The sequence below is a fragment of the Corythoichthys intestinalis genome, chromosome 14 (assembly GCF_030265065.1).
Source record: "Corythoichthys intestinalis isolate RoL2023-P3 chromosome 14, ASM3026506v1, whole genome shotgun sequence".
In the NCBI taxonomy this organism is placed as follows: Eukaryota; Metazoa; Chordata; class Actinopteri; order Syngnathiformes; family Syngnathidae; genus Corythoichthys; species Corythoichthys intestinalis.
The window spans coordinates 14437709-14460079 of record NC_080408.1 but is presented as its reverse complement, the minus strand read 5'-3'; the positions used below and the strand labels follow the sequence as shown (position 1 = coordinate 14460079).

Here is a 22371-nt window from a genome sequence, read left to right as displayed (position 1 = left end):
CAAAATCAACAGGAAGTGATCCACAAAATGCTCTAAAATCAACAAAAGTGACCCTGAAATGCCTCAAAACCAACAGGAAGTGACAGAAAATCAACAGGTAAAGACCTGAAATGCCCCAAAATTACCTCGCTGCCGCTGACGGCCACAGACGTCCAATCCATTTGAACAGGGAGGGTGACAGCGAATGACATCTACTAGTGATTTAGACTGGGAGGGGCGAATGAACATTCGTTCATTCGAAACCAGAGCATTTACAGTCACACTTTCCGATTTTCAGGCCATTTACAGGTCACTTTCTGTTCATTTTAGGACATTTTTAGGTCACTTTCTGTTGAGTTTGAGTCACTGCCTATGCATTAGGGAGATTCCTGGGTCACTTCCTGTTGATTTTGGGTTCCAGAACAGGAAGTGACCCATAAAATGCCCCAAAATCAACAAGAAGTGACCGAAAATCAACAGGTAAAGACCTGAAATGCCCCAAAATTACCTCGTTGCCTGGCATTGGCTGCCACTGACGGCCACAGACGTCCAATCCATTTGAACTGGGAGGGTGAGTGATTGACGTCTACTAATAACTCATTCCAATTCACAGCAGGAGATTGTTTTTCTGTTTATTAGTTACTTTGTAGAATGTTTAAGAATGATTTCCTGACCAGTGTATTAATAATTATTGCTATATCGTGGGCTTTGTATCGCAAATCGTATCGTAAGGTACCAAGACGTTCCCACCCCTACCATAGAAGTTAAAAGTGATATAACTAGATTAACTCAAGTAATCGATAAGAAAAAAATATTCGATTTAAATTGTGTTGCTTCGAGTATTCGTTTAAAGTGGCGTTGTAATGGTTTATTTTGAAAGTGTTTGCATTTAGTTTTATTGATTAGGGTGGGTCCACTGCCCTCTGGTCTGCCTCTTTTCACATGGCTGAATCCAACTGCTCCCTGTTAAAACCAACATAAGCTAGGTTTTTGATTGAGCTAATGTTTTTTAATGCATTCATAATTTAGTTTATACAGTAGGTATATTTAGCCGTTTTTTGTAGGAATATGTGTCTGAACCATTTGTTAAGATCATTGTAAAATAAACGTTAGCATTTTATAGCATTTAAGCTAGCGGACTTTTTCTTTGCAAGTTCTTTTGTTGTACATAGATCCTCATTAAAAAAAAATATTTATACCGTTTGAGGATCAGCTCAGGTATTTTAATTTTTCATGTTCCTTATCCGATTACTCGATTCTTCGAACTAACTAGTCCATCGAATAATCGACTACTAAATTTTTCGATAGCTGCAGCCCTAGATATAACAAAATTATCTGAAAATACATAAATATACCATTTAATGTTTTTAAGTATACAACTGTAAATAGAAACGATTAAAAAAAAAAGTTCAACAGTATTTAAAAACTAGCATGACCAAAAAATTAAATATTTTGCGTGTACAATATTCAATTTTAGAAAACAGGAAAAAGGATAAATATAAGCATGTGATATACTGTACTACATAAATGGTATGTCATTGTGTATTTTTTATTAAATTTAGTTTAATTAAAAATCACACTTTTATTTTACAAAAACCCAATTAAAATAGAAAACATTAATTTTTTTTCTGGATCTCACCGGATTTTTAACGTAAAACAGGACCAGAGGCATTTCTAGGCAAGCTTTTCTCACATTAAGTCACATTCTACACAATTATAAGACCCCTCCGACTGAATCTGTTTTTCTCCCAACATTGATCAATAGCCCACATTCCATTTGAATGGAGTATAACTTTGCGTTGCATAACACGCCACCAAATGAGTCAGGAAACGGGCCCAGTGCGCCCTTTCATCCACATGAAACACTTCAACAATTAAAAATAAAAAGTCTTGAAGAATGATAGGGTGGGGCTTCCTCTGTAAAACTTCATTTTGATGTAAAAGCATCATAGTCAAGTACTCATTTTTGGACCACAATGCCTTTAAAGGCTAAGACTTCCCATTGGTACAATTATTCTTAGAAACATGGATTTCTCGAGTAAAAAGCTCACTTTTTCGCGCAGCTCCCTCTCTGTGTCCAGCTCTCTTTGGACGGCCATTGCGCGTTCATCCGCTTCATCAACTTGCTGTTGCAGGGCTTGAATTTTCTTCTTCACGGTCTCCATTATTCTCCTCGAATATCCCGATAAACAATACTACTTTACAAACAAACTGCACGACCGAGTTTCCAAGCGCCCAGAAAGCCGAATTGTGCGGCAAGTATGTCTTCCACCAAAACTTTTTTTTTTTCTTGCGGAAAACTTTTTTTTCTTTCTGCTTTTTCTGCTCCTCCCCGGGCAGGAAATAAGGGACGTTGCGGGAAGTGTGGAGATGTGCAAAGGAGGGAGGAAGGGAGGGAGGAGGGAAACTATGCAGGGAAATTTATGGGCAATTCCTCCAATCCTGGGAAGAGTTTGGGTTTGGGTGACGTCACAGGGCGCTTAAAGGGGAGGAAGTTCTTTTGTGTGTCAGTGTGAGCATGCGCAAAAAGAAAAGGTGAGCAAAGTCCGCCTAAATGGGAATGGGTGTGCTTTAGTTTGGCAAGTTTGGACTTATAAGGCGAATGCATTTTTGTGTTCTGATGAAGGAGGTGTGCTTTGAGAGGAGGCGTTTGATATGATTCAGTAGCTGATTCATCACATGGGAGAGGAGTGACGTTATTGTCTCGGTGAGGTGAAGAGTAGAGTAGTGTGTGCTGGGGGGGGGGGGGGGGTTAATCCTCATTCAAGAGGATTTGTTGATCCTCCACGGTTTTGTAAGAAGTCAACTGATTTGGGCTCACAGCCTTTGAGTGGCCACCCATTACCCCTTCACAATTTCACCCACTCACCCCTACGCAGAGGTGGGTAGAGTAACCCAAAATTTTACTCAAGTAAGAGTAGCGCCAGAGGCGTCACTAAGTTTTAAGAACGGGGGGGGGGGGTATTAGCCCCCAGGAGATGACCAGGATGTAAGTCAAGGGCATAGGGACGGTAGGGACATAACGCTACCAACTTTTCAGGATGCTCAAATTGTCCCCACCAACTTTTCCTGTGAGGGCCACATAACTTCTCCCATCTCTGATGAGGGGCCAGTCAGTTTGTAACAGAAAAAGTGACGATTGCAGGAGTGCCTAAATGTAAAAATTTATTGTTTTTCAGAAAGCCACAATCAAATAACCCTCTCTGGATTTTTCACGGAACAAAAGCAAATAAAATAATAATAATATAATATAATATAATAATAAATAATAATAACATTATTAATTAAATAGATAATAACCAAATAACCCTCTCTGGGTTCTTCACAGAAAAAAGCCAGGAAATAAATAACACTATTGAGAAAAAAAAAAAATTGTTCAGGGGGCTGGACCAAATGTGGAGGCGGGCCGTAGTTTGGGGACTCCTGCATTATGTAATGGCTTCAGTTATATTGGTAATTTAGGGGCAGTTTACATGGCGACTCTGCGACACAACGACGTAATGACTGAGTAGCGGAATGGCCTCGCGTGCATATGGTGTAGGCGAAGACTGAAGGCAAAGACGAAAAGTTCTGAATCCTGCCTCCAAAGTGGAAGAATTCGATTGTGGGGGATTGAGGGGGGCTTTCTCTGCTTGCATATCAAAGGCTCGCGCGGCGCGAGACCGCGCCGATAACGTCAGCACTCGTACACGTCACATTGGGCGTGCGCAGCGGTGCCACTAAACAATAAAAACAGCAAATATGGCGGAATGTCGGCTTTAATTGACTGTTTTAATAATATTTTTAAATTAAATATGTTGAATGTTTCCATTTTTGTGCCTTTTTGAACAAAAGAAAAATGCCATAGCTTCGAGTGGGCAGGCAAATTTTTCCCGGGTTGAGGAGCTTGGTATGTGCATCATTCGCTGTCACCTTGTAAATCTGCACCGCCCCCTAGGGCTTGGCATGAATACTACATCGTTTTCATGCGGAATTGCGACACTGTTCGAATGGAGACGGGCCCATATAAATGCAATTTGAAATTTTTCGTATTTTCGGAGAGTCACCATGTAAATGGCCCCTTAGATTGTCTCCCCATATGTTGTAAGGATATAATTGACCCTACCATTATTAAGTGAATTATCTTCTTTATGTTCAGACTTACAGTTACACCTTTTCACTGCTGAGTGTGCCAGTCCATTTTTTTCACCTCAAATGCATGTTTGATTGGCTGATGACACACACGCACTCACAGCTCTAGCCCCATGCCGCCTCATCCACCCCCTACGAATAGGAGGGATATTAGAAAAAAAAATTTTTCCAACCAGCTACAGCCACTGTATTAAATGTAAAAAGACGTCAATGTTGTGGGGTTGGGGAACACACCACTAATTTCGCTCCTGAAAGTCCGACCAGTATCAGCGTTAGCATAACATTAAACTGTGTGAATTTGATAACGTGCAAAACTCGAGGAGGAAGCTGCTTCGAGAGAAGTGTCCTCCTGTATGTATTTTCTACTGTTAACGTTAATTAAACTGTGAGAAATGTAGTAAACCGAGGTTTATCCTTTTCTCCTCAATTGTCATTTTTAAATTTTATTTATGTGGTTTAAAGCAGCTCAAAGGTGATTTCATTTTTTTTGTTGAGTGTGGCTGTGCTTATGGACAAAAGCAGTAGTGTCTTACCTGAAGGAATATTGTATTTATTTTTGTTTATCACTGACTAAGAGGTTTTTTGTGTTATTTCGAATGTATATTTAATATATTATATATGTTATATTAATTTCGCAACAATGTTGAGTAGTCATACGACAAATGTTTATTTTTTTTTTTGCATTGCTGGATAGTTAAGAGATTATTAATAGGTTGTTATTTATTGTGTATTTTAATATAATTTGAGTTATGTTCATATATTGAAATATAAATTTGATAACTAGATCGACACATTTATTCTGGGAGTTTTTTTCATTGTTTCTTTAGTAGTTTTCGAAAACAAAGGTTTAATGGAACAGTGTATCACCTGAACCAATATATATGAAAGTTAGTATAAGTCAATACAGATGTATTTTGCATTGATTATTTAGCCTATCAATTAATTAGGTTTATATTTGTGAGAAATGTAGCCATGACCCCCATTCACCCGATCTGTTTGGTCTTATTAATGTCCCGTCCCCAGCAAAAATTGTACATGCAGGTTATGCTGTTATATCGTCCCTACCAATGATGAGACCAAACCTACGCCATTGATGTAAATAAATGCCGTACAAGCACAAAACTTCACAAACAGCGAACAAAGACTGATAATTTATTTATTATTGTTATTGTTGTTTCAGTCTATTTTTAATACAGTAGAACAGGAAAAACTGGCTAAACTAGCATACCGTACGAATGCTATTTTTAGACCGTGACGTCGCCATCATAATGCGGAAGTGGGACATTTTTGACACGCCCTCGCATATAACCCACGTTATTTCTGCTTATTTTCTCCAGTAATCTTTCAAAAAAGAACATGCCGATCAAATGCTGCTGCTATGGAACTTGTAGAAAGGACTCTAGACATTCGACATATGAAGGATGTTTTCTTCATACGTTTCCTGAAACCGAAAACTCGGAGGAAAAAATGTGAAGAATGGATCAACTTGCGCGGACGTCCAAAAGACCAGTTTAACGCCAGCAAGGTGAAGCCACTTTCATTTCATATGCAGTAAACATTATGTTGGGGGCCATGGTCCTTCAGAGGATGAAAAGGTAAGCTATTTTTATATTTTTACTTATCTTTTCGCATGCCGTTTTGCCGTGCTGCTTATGCCTGACAATGAATGACCTGAAAAAAATTAACCTTTTCTGTTTTAAAAAACAACTTCAGTAAGGGGTAAGTGTAAATAAATTATAGAATTAAGATTTGTTATTAATGAAAAAATTAAAAGTGTTCATTGGGTGTGACTGAGTAGCATTTGCGATCGCTACACAAAAATAGCAATGTAAATTGAGATATTTAGATAATGAAGCCCCCCCCCCCCCCAAATAGGCCTAACAACGCCACTGAGTAGCGTTACTTCAAAATTATATTACTCAAGTAAAAGTAAAAGTAAAAGTAGTCGTCCAAAAAATGTACTCAAGTACAAGTGGAAAGGTATTTGGTGAAAAGAATACTCAAGTAATGAGTAACATTGTGAGTAACTGCTTATATTTTTGTTGGATTTTTTTTTTAAACAATGGTATTTCTTTCTGAGCACAAAGTTATCTATAAGTACTGTTGTTATAATGATACTGTCCAATAACCCATTACATAACCACATTAAGCCAAAGAAATTGAAAAATAAAAATAAAAAAATTGAATTCCGACAGTAGAAAAAAAATACATAAATGAAGCATTATTTGTTCAAAGAGCATGAGTGCCCTCTGGTGGAGACAATAGTATATAGTTTGATATTGGGGCAGCGCTCTACTGTATATCAAATAATTCAAATTTTTTATGGTGCTTTAAAGACACCACATGATTGAAGAGGCTGGCTTGACGATAGACCAGCAAGCTTGCGTCTGATTGGTGTAATGGAGTCATGTGATTATTTTTGCGACGTCTCATTGGTGAAATCAGTAGCGATACTTGCTACTAACTACTACTTACTGCTCCAGCTACTTGGCCTTCCTGCCAAAAAAAATAGTAAATCTGAAATGTAGAATAAAGAGGAAAAATGTAACGACTCTGTGTAGTCCAAAGTATCAGAGTAAGAGTAACGTTTTTTCTTCACAAATCTGCTCAAGTAAAAGTAAAAAGTATAGCTTAGTAAAACTACTCTTAGAATTGGCATTTTTCTCAAAAAGTTACTCAAGTAAATGTAACGCGTTACAACCCACTTTCTACGCCTCATTGTTGCTTCATTATGGTTTGACATCATCCTCTGCAAAATGAATGAGGAAATGAGCCCTCACGCCTCTTTTTCATGTTGAGTCCTTGAAACGATTGCTAAACTATGAGGCAATGCTCACATTGAATGACAGACAAAAGAGTTTCAAAATTTTGCTTCGAATCAAATTGTCCGACTTCCTGCACTTTCAAAAATGGGTCCTGGAGACTTTTTCATGTTGTAACACGTGGAGGTCAACTGTCTTTACCTACCTACTTTTTTCACTGGAAATCCCTGAATTGGTCACCAAAGTTTGGCCGGACAGAACATTTCTGATTGCAGCTTATATGGGCAAATACCCTTGTTGTAGATCATCTAAGTATGAATTCTAAAATTCGCCAAAAAGGGTGCTCCTAGTGCTGCAACGATTAATTGATTAACTCGAGTATTCGATTAGAAAAAAAAGATTCAAATTACATTTTGCTGCTTCGAGTATTCTTTTAATTAAAGTGGCATTGTAATGGTTTGTTTTGAAAATGCTTTTAGTTTTATTGATTTGGGTGGGTATACAGCCCTCTAGTCTGCTTCATTTGACGTGGCTGAATCCAGCTGCTACCTGTTAAGACCAACATAACCTAAGTTTTTGTTTGCGCTAATGTGTCTTTTAATGCATTCGTAATTTAGTTTAAAGGTATATTTAGCCAAATATTGTGGTAATATGTGTCTGAACCATCTGTTAAGAGCATTAAAAATTTTTTTAAAAAGTGAGTATTTTATAGCATTTTAGCTAGTGGACTTTTGCTATGTAAGTTAGCCAATTGTTCTTTTGTTGTACATGGATCCTTATTTATTTTTTTAATACCGTCGAGGCTCAGTTAAGGTATTTTAATTTTTTATGTTCCTTATCCAATTACTAGATTATTCGAACTAACTAGTTCATCGATTAATCAACTACTAAAATAATCGATAGCTGCAGCCCTAGGTGCTTCAAACCAAAACGTCAGACTTCCTCTTTCCAGTTAGTCCAGTGATTCTTAATCTGGGTTCGATCGACCCCAGGGATTCGGCGAAGGTTAAGACATGCAGGGGCTTACGTATTTTGATATGCTGACTAAAATCTAAGAAAAGGACATTTTAGACCAGGTTATGGACTGGTTTGTCCGACTTTACCGGCTTTCTTTTAATTCTTACAATTGCTAGTCCTCTATCTGATGGGAGGAGAAACTGGTTTGCTCAGTGTAAGGTTGACTCTCACTTGATATGAGGAAGTAAAACAGGCCTATGGGCAGCGTGGACTCAAATTGTGACCTGTTTAACAACATGCTCCCAAAATGTGAAGCATTTTAACAGGAATTTGCTTGCTAGCCAAGATACATCAGTATTGAATTTGAAAAAAAAAAATCATCTTATTCTGAAGGGTTCGGTGAATACACATGTGGAACTCGTGGGGTTCAGTGCCTTTAGTAATGTTAAGAACCACTGAGTTAGTCATTGGTTCTTGAGAATTCTTCTGTGGGGTTAGTCATGGTAGATGTGTCTACCAAATTTTCATGTTGCCAAGTGGGATTTGCTTGAGGGTATGAACTTTCCAAACATGACCGGAGACAGTGTTGTTAATTTTACTTTAGAAAAGTAATTAATTACAGTTACAAATTACTTCTCCCAAAAAGTAATTGCGTTAGTAACTCAGTCACCTGAATGTAAGAGTAATTAGTTACTTGGCAAAGTAACTAGTGATAATTTTCATGTTTTTTTTCATCAGAAAAACAAACAAACAAACAAACAACAGGTCACACAATGTGAAGTTTAAAGGGTTTTGGGGACAATTGGCCCTAGCCCAATTCTTTACCCTCCACTTAACTAGACACAAGGGTATTGCGATAACTAGATAGTAACCTTTGCTATGTGTGGAAGTCATTTAAAGTTGTGAATCAACCGTTAAAGTTGTTAAATTTGCTCCCGTTATTGCATTAGTTCCCTTCTGTGTACTTTCAACATGTGTAAGTTTTAAAACTGTTTCATCATTTAAAGATAGATTTAAGTCAAGATTTTGCCGATTTAGGAGCATTTTAGATTTAAAAAAAAAAAAAAAAAAAAGTTACTTGGGTTCGCTAGGAAGGATCTCTACATCAGAGCCTTCCTGAGAGGTCTACTGCTTTAAGATGGTGGCTGTTTACTAACGCATGTAGTCCTTAAAACATGTTGCCAATGCAGCCGTGTCTGTCATTTGCATCCAGTTCTATAATATGTGATATCTACCGAATCATGTGGGCGTAGTTTGCAGCCTATGGTTACAGTCAGGTATTATTGGAGCCACCTAGCATCGCGTTTGCAACGGCGTCTTCCCCACTCCTGCTCTGCTCTCTCGTCTCCGTGAGTCCATCCCTCTGACTTTTTTTATTCAACCAACTTAGTAACGCATAGTAACGCGCGCCTTTCCCGCCTCAGTAACGGTAACGGCGTTGCCAAGATGAGAAAAGTAATTAATTAGATTACTCATTACTGATAAAAATAACGCCGTTAGTAACGCCGTTATATTCTTACGCAGTTATTAACAACACTGACCGGAGATGCTCCAAAATGTAAATTTTCTCCATAATGACGCTTTTAAATTTAAATGGTTTCTGTGTATTTTCAGTAATGGATTATTAAGACTTTAATTTGTGAATTCAGCCTATTGTTCTTCATGTTAAAATATTTACTTTGAAGCAAAAACACTGACTTCCTGTCTCTTTTCAGCAGTGGCGATTGCTCTAAGAGCTCAGCTTCCTTCAAAATGTTGTTTGTACATGTCATGGACTAAATATGCACTACAACACACTCAACGTTTGTTCAGAATTAAAGTTTCTTATCACTAGTTACGATGTGGCTTGCTTTTCATTCATACGTACAGCTTCACAGTCCTTTAAACAGTGTGGACTCTGTGCTTGTTTCTCCAGAGTTGAGAGTACGATGTTCCACGACAGCAAAACGAGACAAATCATTGGCTAAAGCAGTGGTTCCCAAACCGGTCCTCAAGGACCCCTGTGGGTCCTGGGTTTTGTTCCTACCGATCGAGCACAGACTGTTTAACCAATGAGGTTTCTGCTAAAACAAGCAGCACCTGACTACAATCAACTGATTACACTTGTAAAACACCAGATTGGTACACATGTGTCGTCCTGTTTTGTTGGAAAGAAATCCAGCACTGACAGCGGCCCGATGTGGAATAGTTTGGGAACCCCTGGGCTAAAGGCTGGGTTTATTTTGCTTATCGGACACTGTGCGTCTCTGGGGGTCTATGGGCATTGGGTGGGACTTGGCTGGCCCGGACACTGCGTGGCTCTGCATGATGATTGAATGATCTGTCTGAGGCTGAATCCCTTTTGATTGACAGAGAAATCAGCGAATCAGTGATCTTGTCGTATTAACATTCACAGGAGGCATTTTTCAATTTTCATTCTGTTGTTCTGAGTTGTAGTTGCTTGTGTTTGGAGACTTGACTTCTGGCACTCTAGTTTCTTTCCCTACCAAACAGAGGGCGTCGCTGAGCCCCTCCACAGTCACAAAGCTCCCTTGAGCTCCCTCTCATTGAAAGACCAGCATCCCCCACTACTTTTTAGGCATTTTGGTAATGTTGCATGCTAAAAAATGTAACCTTTCTGTGCAGGGGAAACAGTATGATCTTTGAACTTTATTTTTCCAATATTTACATTGAAAATAAGATCTCAATTTTCTAAATTTATTGTCACCCATTTGCCTGGGACATATAAATTCTATGTAGGTTCTCTTGGTCAAAATGGCTGACTTTCTGTTTGAGTTCAGTCATCACTTTGCCACTTTTTTTGTGTATAGCGGAAAACACTCAGGTGACTTGAAGTTCTGCTCTGAGACCCCCAATTTGGCCAAATTTCAAAACTGTCCGATATGCATGTGTGATACATCATTGGAAAGCTTAACATCTTCATTTTCTGGGGTAAGAACATTTTTGAACTGAAGGGCATTTTTTAAAAAAACAAAGTTTTTTAAACAGCAAAACCCTATCTGGAGGCGAGAGCACGCGAGAGCAGAATTACAGACGCCATGACTTTATCGAGATATCATCGCGTACTAACCTTGTTTCGATCCAAAAACTCTATGTAGTATGTATCACTGAGTGTCAAGACACAGTTGTAAAGGCCCACAGCTGGATTTTTGGGGGATTTTATGGGTGAAACATGGCAATATAACAAGGGTCGCGATGCAGAAATCGCAGACATCAAGGAGTGGTCGAGATTTTCCTTTTCATATATTTACCCATTTAAACGTTTTTTTCTCAATTTTTCTTTGTTTGGATCGATTTTTTATCATCTAACATATCGGAGAAAAAGCGGCTAACAAAAAAAAAATACAATTAAGCGATAGTTATGAGGTAGATATCCGTGACTTTTTCAAAGACGCCATTTTTTTCATGGTGACGTCATTTGTTTAAAAGTTTAAAATATGCGAGTGAATAATTTTTTAAAGTCGTTTTTCTTTTTTTAAACGAAATATTAGATATCAATTAATGATTCTAAGCTGGGTAAAACGGACAAAATAAAAATAGTTTAGGGACTTAAAGCGCCACGAATCTGCTATGGCTGCATATAGACATATTGTTCTATCAAACACAACAGTTCTTTTGGCTTAAAATACAGCAGTCTATTTTAAAAAGGGGTGCAAAGGCAGAAACTGCTTTTTCAGTCTTGTCTGTGTTTTCCGCCGTGTCTTGATATGATAGCCATGTCCACCTAATGTTGTGTTGGGGGCTATTTTCTTATCCAACTTTATCAAGAGGCTTGCTTCTAAATGAATAGGATAAATATATATTTATAAATATTTATATATATTTTTGTAAAGAATAGATTTGCATGAATAATTATTTCGAACGTCACAACTTCTAGACTAAGGTTCTCCACTACACCATGTATTGTGCGAGACTGGACCACAAGTCAGTAATGGCTGCTCCAAATAAGGCCTGAACGTTGATTTCATTGGACTGTGCAGCGTGTTTGCTTTAGCTGCATTCCTGGCATTCTTGCTCGACTGCAGGCTGGCCCACTTTTCGTCTGCGCTTGATACAAAAAGAGCCAAGAACTCGCAACAAGAGTGCCTGTGGTTGCTCTGCTCTTTCAGAGAAAGACAGCTCATCCCAATTATTTAGTTTAACTGTTTGATTGGTGTAAACAACATCAAGGAACAGCTGCTAAACTACATGTTGCTAAACTGTCTACTGTCTAACTATCGTAAGCATTGTGTAGCATCTACTGTATGCTGCAAAAAAAAAAAAAAAACAACCAGAAGGGAAATATGATACAGCACTACATTTCATCCAAGGGAAGAGATGTAGTTAAAAAAAAATCTAGACTAAAAACGTTTTGGTTATCTTACTTTGTTTTTCTTGTACGTATTTTATTTATAATCTTTTACTACACTATTTTGTGTGTATATAAGATAATGCATGGACTTCATAATGATATTGACGAGTGAGATTCGACCTTCACTGCGCCACACCTTCATGTTGGGGGCCCTCCCACAATCTGCTTCAGTTATTCGCAGTCTGTCACAGCAACACATGCAGCGATCCAACGCCGGATTAAGCTTGAAAAAGTACAAAAGCTGTACCACATACAAACAGGAAGGATTGTCAATTAAGTGATTTGTTTGAGGATTTAAGGTAATTATTATGTATTTCGTTTTTTCACAAGAATTTTCAACATAAAAAGCTCTTTGTTATAAGGCCGCCGCCACATTGTAGCATCATTCTTTGACATATTTACGTAAAATAAATGCTAACTGCATGTGTTTTTTTTTTTTTTGCTTTTAACCAAGAATCGAGACTGTTTTACGTCCATATTTATAAGGAATTCAGGAATTTAAGCATTTATTCACAGCAATTTTCACCGGAAAAGCTGTGTTAACATATGGCGGGCGCCACAATGACTAACAGACTAGCATCATTCTTCGACATATTTACGTAAAATAAATGCTAACTGCACGGTTTTTTTTGTTTTTTTGTTTTTACTTTTAACCAAGAATCGAGACTGTTTTACGTCCATATTTATAAAGAATTCAGGGATTTAAGCATTTAATCACAACAATTCTCACTGGAAAAGCTGCGTTTACATATGGCGGCCGCCACATTGACAAACAGACTAGCATCATTCTTCGACATATTTACGTAAAATAAATGCTAACGGCATGTTTTTTTTTATTTTTTTATTTTTTACTTTTAACCAAGAATCGAGCCTGTTTTAAGTCCATATTTATAAAGAATTCAGGGATTTAAGCATTTAATCACAACAATTTTCACCGGAAAAGCTGTGTTTACATATAGCGGCTGCCACATTGACTAACAGACGAGCATCGTACTTCGACATATTTATGTAAAATAAATGTTAACTGCTTGGTTTTTTTGCTTTTAACCAAGAATCGAGACTGTTTTGTTTTTGAAGCGACGGGTGTTCATTTGGAGATGACGTTTAAGCTCGTATGGCACCATGGCGCTAGATAGCTGCTCGTGTCGTGTTCAAGAACTGCTCGGATTTCTAGCCCTCACCCACCTTGCTGTCCTCGATAATGTGTTGGAATAAAACACAGAGGGAGGATTGAAGGTCGTCACATATGGATAAAATGGAAAGGACACTTTTGTGTATATCGACACTTGACGAGTCAAATGATGAACAGTAGACGTGCTGGGGTCAACATTGTTGCGGAGAGCAAGGTGGCTAGAAATCCGAGCAGTTCTTGAACGCAACACGAGCAACACCTCGCTCATCTGCACACAACCGAAAACTTTTTGCCTACTCCTTCCTTCCTACTGTAACTTTGCCAGACGGTGTAAAAAAAAAAAAAAAAAAAAAGACATTGGATAATTTCTCGCGGCACACCTGACGATCTCTCACGGCGGCGGCACGATCGGTTGAAAAACACTGGAATAGAGGGTTCGTCCTCTCCGTGTGTGTGTGCGTGTGTGTGCGTGTGTGTAATTTTATGGAAGATTAAAAAAAAAAAAAAAATACGCAGAACAGTCAAATCGAGATAGGGCGGGCACAGCAGCCGGGTCTGGTGGCAGGGGGGGCAAAACATGTTGATGATCCTAAAACGCGGTGTCAGCAAGAAAATTAACTTACAAGGTATATGCTCGGTTAGTAGCTTAGCCCATGCTCATAAATACAGGCATCCCACCTATGTGTGTGTGGGTATGCGTGCGTGAGCGCGTCAGTTTTTTTGTGGAGAAGTAGACGCCGATTATTGTGTTCACTCACAGCCTTGCGAAACGAATCCACATCGTGGTGAGTTTGAAAATGGTGAAAGGCAAAACAGGAGATGGCATCCTTTTTGACTGAATATTCCAGCCAGGAATATTTATAATCATACTTTGAAAATGAGCTTTTTTTTGTGTCCCATTATTTTTTAGGGGAATTCTTAATCAGGCTGCTTAGGACAGCTATGCTTTTGGCCAAGGATGTCGTCCATTTAATATGGTACGCCCGGTTGTGGCTCTGTTGTGCAGTTAACATCTTCAGTGGGACAAACTGAAACGCCGCTCACCATTTTAGCGTTGCTCTCCGGCGTTTCATGGTCCACATCTTTAATCCTTGGTTCTCAATCTGTAATTCAGGGGTGCCCAATCCCGGTCCTCGAGAGCTCCTATCCAGCTTGTTTTCCAAGTCTCCCTCCTCTAACACACCTGAATCAACTAATCAAGATTTTTATCAGGCTGCTGCAGAGCTTGCTGATGAGCTGATCATTTGATTGAGGTGTGTTAAAGGAGGGAGGCACGGAAAACAAACTGAATAGGGGCTCTCGAGGACCGGGATTGGGCACCCCTGCTGTAGTTGTTGTCACTTTTGAAAACTTAGGTTTGGAAAAAAAATTTACATATACTCCTCTTGTTTCTTCTATCCTTCGGTGGTTTTGGCTAAGCAAAGCAAATGACCGTCTAAGGTGCTAGTCACATGATCTTTTGGAAAAATTAATTTTGACCCATTATAATTTTTTTTTTTTTTTTTGTTCATTTCATTCATTTTGTACGTTGCTCTTCAACATTTTACCAGCAAAGTCAATCTTAAATTCATATACTGTATTGGAAAGTCAATTACATGCAATGAACTTTTTTGCCACCAGGGGCAGCTATGCCCCCAAGGCCCCACCTTAAACTCCATGTATGGCCACATCCTAGTTTTTTGGCCACATCCTAGTAAGTGTGCACACTTGTTCAACAAAATGACTTCAGTGGTTCATTATGACTTACCACTATTAAAGTTTTCTTGCGCTAATTTTAGGTCACATTCATTTTGGGGAAATGTGTACATGTAAATATGCCTACTGTGTGTTTTTATTTGTATTATCACAATTTGGTGTAGGTTTGTAAATATGTTTACCAGTTTTGCACTTTTGTTCTTTTAAACTCATTAAACATTACCGTTGTTTCATATCGCTGTATGAATTTCTGAGGACAAAAGTAAAATCTGACAGTAAGATTTTAAAAAGACAGATAGACAAGATGCTCTGTTTGAATGTTTGAAAGTATTTGAATTTACATTCGATACTTAGACTCTGGGAGCATTCTGCAAATGTGGTTATCGATACTTGGTCAGCAGACAAGAACTTTGGCGGTGTGGAAAATGTGCCTTGCGTGGCATCGCATCAGGCCAACTCACGTCTGCAGCAGTCTTCTCCGACAGCTCCAGTTTCTCCTGAGCTTCCTTCAGGGCCTCTGAATATTTGTCCAGCTCATCTTCTGTTCCCTTCAGCTTCTTCTGCAGAGCCTGCAGGTCATCTTCCAGCTGAAACATCAGTCGGGTGTTACTATGGATCGCTAAGTCGGAAAAGTAACCAAAGCAAATCGTCTGTCATCGCATCATGACAGCTTGAAAAGAAGCAGGGTTGCTATACTCACAAACACAAAGAGCATTTAGTCTATTTGATCAACTTTAAATAGGGGATGTGCTAATTATTTTCCAGTAATGAAATTAGCAATATTACAACATGTTGGCAATATTAGTGGAATTTTTTGGTTATTTGCTTGGGAAGTTTCTAGGTTAGCATCTAGCTGTTTCTAGGTTAGCATCTTGCTGTTTATATTAGGGTTGTTAGTTACACTATATCGAAAAGGTGATATATCGCCATACTTTGGAGCCGAAAAGGTTATCGATATGCTCCCCCTAAGAATCAATGTATCATTTTAAAAAGGTATCTGTTTAAAAAGAAAAAAAAAAGAACCAACAGGTTTATACCAAAATCTTCCATTAGAATAGTGTCTACGTTAGCTCACTGGCTGCCATTGACAGAGCTAGACATCCAATTCATTTTGACTGGATTGGACATTTAGTGCCGTCAATAACATTGGAACCAGAGCATTCTTTTATGGGCATTTACAAGTCACTTGCTGTTCATTTTGAGAAATTTCTCATTCATTTGGGGACATTCTTGAGTCACTTCCTTTTCCATAACCCAAAATCAACAGGAAGGGACCTGTAAATGCCCCAAAAGGAAAAGAAAGTGACCGAAAATGAACATAAATTGCCATAAAATGAACTCGTTGCAGGGCATTGGCTGCCACTTGGGCATTGACGTCCAATTCAGTCAAAATGAACTTCGTTCTTCGCTGCCATCCTTCCCACTAGAGATACAGTGGTACCTCTACATACGAAGTCAATTAGTTACAGGACCTTGTTTGTAGGTCGAATTGTCGAGCAGGATTTTCCCATAAGAATACATAATCATAGGCGCAGTTTGACTTTTGGGGCAGGGGGGGCACAACATGTTGATGACCCCGAAACTCAGTGTCAGCAATAAAATTAACTTACAAGAATATTTATAATAAAAAGTTGACATTGAGCGTTTTTTTGTTTCCCATCGTTCTTGAGGGGAATTCTAAATCAGGCTGCTGAGGCAATGCTTTTCGCCAACATTGTCATCCATTGAATTTGGTATTCCCACCGGGGTCGTGCCAATGTAGTTACCCCAGTCAAAAATTGTAGCCCCTGGGCAGAGCCATATGGAGGTAGATTTGTGTCTTCATTATGCAATCAAAAAAAGTTGCCTTAATAAAAAAAAAAAAAGCAATCAAAATATACGTATATTTTCAACCAAAAAAAGTCTCTTCAATAAAAACCAAAAAATGTGTTTGAATGCAAAAATAAATTTGAAACTCAAAAAGCTAAAATAAAATGCATGTGAAAGCTATTTTACTTTGATTACATTAAAAAAAAAAAATTTTTTTTGATTGAATCAGCTTTTTTTGATTCAAGCAACTTTTTGATTGAAAAAAAAATCATTAAAAAAAAAAAAAGATTTTCAAAAAGAAAAATCACTTTAATCAAAAAAAAAAAAAAAAAAAAGAAACATTTCAATCATAGAAAAAAGTTTTTGAATGCGAAAAAGTATTTGAGATTGAAAAATTTGCATTTGAACACTTAATTTTTCATTGAAAAGCAATCCTTTTTGTGTTTGGGCCATATTGTGATTAGGACATTTATGTCTAAATTGTTCAATCCCCAAAAAAGATGCTTCAATCAAAAAAAATATTTTCAATCAAAGAAAGAAAAAAATCATTTTTGAAAATATATTTTTCTCTTAAATTATATGCAAAGCAAATGACCGTCTAAGGTGCCCGAAAAATAATTTCGACCCATCATAAAATTTTTTTGTTCATTTCATTCATATTTGTTGCAGTTTTATTGCTTTACAACTTTCATATATATGTATATGTGTATATATATATATATATATATATATATATATGTATATATAGAGAGAGAGAGAAGTCAATTACATGCAGTGACACTTATCGGCCACCAGGGGGGGCTTGGCCCTGGCCTCCCCTTAAAATCCGCTTATGTACATAATAATTCCATTAATTCATTCCACAACCTGAAAACGACTATTCGCATGAAATTTTTGTATTCGGTCCTTTTCCAGAATGTGTCATTTGACGTTGCGAAAATGGTTCTCAGCAATAAATGTGACATCAATGACAAGTGACAGGTGACCAAGACGGGTGAAAAGGTCAGGAAGAGCATGAAAGAATACAGTGGTACCTTTACATACAAAGTCAATTAGTTCCAGGACGTTGTTTGTAGTCCAAATGTAGAGCAGGATTTTCCCGTAAGAATACATTATAATTCCATTATTTCGTTCCACTAAAAACTGACGAACGGAGGTCGGAGGAGGACCGTCGAGATCGTAGACATTCTACGGCCGTATTGTCGGGCTAGTTCATGGACGTGCACACCACGCACATATTTTTCTGTCATTTCCATCTTTATTTCAATGGTAAGCCTAACCTATTTCCTTTTTTTACACCACCTGCACTAACATTCTTGGAACCCATGTTGATTTCTCTCACAAGAAAATCCCAGTCCGTCTTGTGAGAAAACAAACTGCAGAGATTTCATAAATCATCGTATTTCGAACATGTCTTCGGATGTAGAAATAAATGGCGAGTCAAATTTTATGTCGAAAAGATCGTATGTCGAGGTAGCACTGTACTAGACATAAACTGACAGCAAAGAAAGAAAAGCTTGTTTTTTTGTTTATTTGCTGTTTTTTAGAATATCATAGAAAGATTACCTGATCCATATATCGGTAATTAGTGTATCGTAATATCGTGAGATCACTGTTACCGTGAGCCTTGTATCGCAAATCGTTTGATATCGTGAGGTAGACAGAGGTTCTCACCCCTAGTTTGTTAGAGTACCTTGTGTATGAAATGCACTATATGTGTTTTAAAAGGCACATTTAAAACCAAGTAATGAAGCAAAAAACAGTTTACAGTATATTCCATTTATGTGCAGCATAATAAGAGTTAAGGGCTGCAAACTTTAGGTACCACTATATTTACGGAGTATGTAGAGCCAACTGAATTTCTTAAGCTTTTCTTTTTTAAAAATTTTTTTTTATTTTTTATTTTTTGGTAGAACACAATTATAGACATACAGTGGGGCAAATAAGTATTTAGTCAACCACAAATTGTGCAAGTTCTCCCACTTGAAAATATTAGAGAGGCCTGTAATTGTGAACATGGATAAAACCTCAACCATGAGTGACAGAATGTGGAAAAAAAAAAACAGAAAATCACATTGTTTGATTTTTAAAGAATGTATTTGCAAATCATTGTGGAAAATAAGTATTTGGTCAATACCAAAAGTTCATCTCAATACTTTGTTATGTACCCTTTGTTGGCAATAACTGAGGCCAAAGGTTTTCTGTAACTCTTCACAAGATTTTCACACAATTTTGCTGGTATTTTGGCCCATTCCTCCATGCATATCTCCTCTAGAGCAGTGATGTTTTGGGGCTGTCGTTGGGTAACACGGACTTTCAACTCCCTCCACAGATTTATCTATGGGGTTGAGATCAGGAGACTGGCTAGGCGACCCCAGGACCTTGAAATGCTTCTCACGAAGCCACTCCTTTGTTGCCCTGGCTGTGTGTTTAGGATCATTGTCATGCTGAAAGACCCAGCCACGTCTCATCTTCAATGCCCTTGCAGATGGAAGGAGATTTTCATTCAAAATCTCTCTCCCAGTCCTCTTCTGGATCATCCAAATGCTCTCTAGCGAACTGTAGACGGGCCTGGATGTGTTTTTTTTCAGCAGGGGGACACGTCTGGCAGTGCAGGATTTGAGTCCCTGTCGGCGCATTGTGTTACTGATAGTAGCCTTTGGTACTGTGGTCCCAGCTCTCTGTAGGTCATTCACTAGGTCCCCCCGTGTGGTTCTGGGATTTTTGGTTTACCGTTCTTGTTATCATTTTGACGCCACGGGGTGAGATCTTGCATGGAGCCCCAGATCGAGGGAGATTATCAGTGGTCTTGTTTGTCTTCCATTTTCTAATAATTGCTCCCACAGTTGATTTCTTTACACCAAGCGTTTTACCTATTGCAGATTCAGTCTTCCCAGCCTGGTGCAGGTCTACAATTTTGTCTCTGGTGTCCTTCGACAGGTCTTTGGTCTTGGCCATAGTGGAGTTTAGAGTGTGACTGACTGAGGTTGTGGACAGGTGTCTTTTATACCGATAATGAGTTAAAACAGGTGCCATTAACACAGGTAATGAGTGGAGCCTTGTTAGACCTCGTTAGAAGAAGTTAGACGTCTTTGACAGTTAGAAATCTTGCTTGTTTGTAGGTGACCAAATTCTTATTTTCCACTCTAATTTGGAAATAAATTATTTAAAAAACAAACAATGTGATTTTCTGTTTTTTTTCTTCCACATTCTGTCTCTCATGGTTGAGGTTTACCCATGTTGACAATTACAGGCCTCTCTAATCTTTTCAAGTAGGAGAACTTGCACAATTGGTGGTTATTTGCCCCACTGTATTTAAATGAATTATTATTATTATTATCATTTTTTTAGCTTGGCAGTACGTAGTGGAAACGCTTCAGCTGCACATACCGAACTGTAGAATCTTGGTCTTGGTGGAAGCCTGCACCCTACTCAGTGTGCTATTCTGACTCATCTAATGGTTGCAGATTAACACTGCCAACATGGCAGAACATCCAGCGGGTCAATGACAGGACTTTGGGAGGGTACAACTGGACTGGGGTTGACCCTATAGGAGTAAAGTGACTAGACTGCAGCTGGTGGACGTTAATGGCATGTTTTGTCATCTGCCGCACTCTTGAGATTGGCCGAGAATAGCTAAGAAAGCAGAAACAAATGCTCCTTCATCTAGGATTTCATGCTGACTCTTCTCTATGTGGAAGATGAGCTAGTTGGCCAACTGAGTGCTCTCTTAGGTTGGGGGGCTTGCACTTGATTTGATGGAGGCTCCTGGCTTTGTTTGCGCCTCTCTTTCATTCCTGGCACACAACTGTGTTGACATCGTCTCCCACAGAGCAGTAATTGTCTTTTTTTAGCCACTTCAGGGATAATCTTTCGTCCCGTCCACGCTTTCCGCTTTGCGCCTATCGTGTGGCCCGTCAGCGAAGCGGGACGCACACAACATTGCAGGATGCCCACGTATCAGTCTACTTGGAGCTTTAATCGCCACTCTAACCGTTCGCAAAATGCGCCAAGTCTTCACAATGTAATATATCCGAGAAGCTGCTGATTTGCCTCACGAGGTGTTGCTGTTTAGTTAATCAGGGGGGCATCTATTTGAGGGATCCTTTTATGTAAGTGGGTGATACCTTGGTGCCTTGAGCGGTTAAAGCGTTAATGTCCGTGTGTAAACAAAAGTCCCAATGAAATTACCTTTTAACTTTTCTGGTTGAAAAAGAGTTTTTTTATGTTCATGGATTATGTATTCGACAAATATTTGGCGGCGGTTCAGATCATTTTATGTCATTTGTGGAACTAAGAAGCTCTTTGAGACATCGTAATTATAAATATGTGTGTCTTGACTTAAATCGATGGGTTCATCTGTGAACTTTTAACTCATTGTCGGCCACTGATGGCACTATCGTAATTTTCGGACTACAACCCACTAATTTCTCCTGCGGTTTATAGTCCAGTTCGGCATATTTGTTGATTTATTTGGGTAAATAGGTAACACTTTATTTGACTGCGGCGTCATACGACTGTCGTAAAACCGTCATAATTATGATATGACCCTATCATGGGTATTACTGAATGCTTATAACAGATGTCATTGAGTGTCGTCCAGTAAATTATGTCACTAACTCCATTTATGTCTAGCTTGGATCTTTTACATCCATTCAAAAGTGAGATAATTTGAGTTAATAACACGAAATTACATAAGTTATAAGCATTTATTAATGCTCATGATAGTGTCAAGTCATAATTATGATTGTCTAATGACAGTCTCATGGCACCACTGTCAAAGAAAATGTTACCAAATACCATAATTAGCAATTAATGAAACAACCGGAACAGTAACTGAAGAAATATTTAGCACAGAACATGAATTTTGATTGTCATTTAAATCTGTAGCACTGCGTTGCATGCTAGGAGGCATGTTGGACGAAAACAGTGTTGACAGCAGGTGGCAGCAGAAGTTTGCTGTCTCACCCAAGAGAACAGTGATGGCCAAATTGAAGCTTCTTGATCAGTGTTGTTAATCTTACTTTAAAAAAGTAATTAATTACAGTTACAAATTACTTCTCCCAAAAAGTAATTGCGTTACTAACTCAGTTACCTGAATGTAAAAGTAATTAGTTACTTGGCAAAGTAACTGGTGATTATTTTCTTTTTTTTTTTTTTCTCAAAAAAAAAAAAAAAAAAAAAAGGTCACACAATGCGACGTTTAAAGGGTTTTGGGACAATTGGCCCTAGCCCAATTCTTTACCATAAACTTAACTAGACACTGGTGTATTGCGGTAACTAGATAGTAACCTTTGCTATGTGTGGAAGTCATTTAATGTTGTCAATCAACCGTTAAAGTTGTTAAAATTACTCCCGTTATTGCATTAGTTCCCTTCTATCTATTTTCGACGTGTAAGTTTTAAAACTGTTTAATCATTTAAAGATAGATTTAAGTTAAGTTTTGCCGATTTAGGATCATTTCAGATAAAAAGTTAATTCGGTTCTCTAGGAAGGTCCTCTACAACAGAGCTTTCCTAAGAGGTGTACTGCTTTAAGATGGCAGCTGTTTACTG

At 38.3% G+C, this 22371-nt stretch overlaps 1 protein-coding gene across 4 annotated transcripts in view; it reads right to left on the bottom strand.

Annotated features, from left to right (window-relative positions):
* LOC130929824 (tropomyosin alpha-3 chain-like) overlaps positions 1–22371 on the bottom strand; it is a 31266-nt gene that overhangs the window by 5715 nt on the left and 3180 nt on the right. For 2 of the 4 annotated variants that reach the window (XM_057857366.1, XM_057857365.1), the window contains exon 2: positions 15469–15594. In XM_057857366.1, the coding sequence (XP_057713349.1) occupies positions 15469–15594 (126 nt within the window). Of the gene's footprint in view, positions 1–2030; positions 2383–15468; positions 15595–22371 lie in introns of those variants that run through there. The other 2 variants (XM_057857369.1, XM_057857368.1) reach the window with 2 other exon arrangements.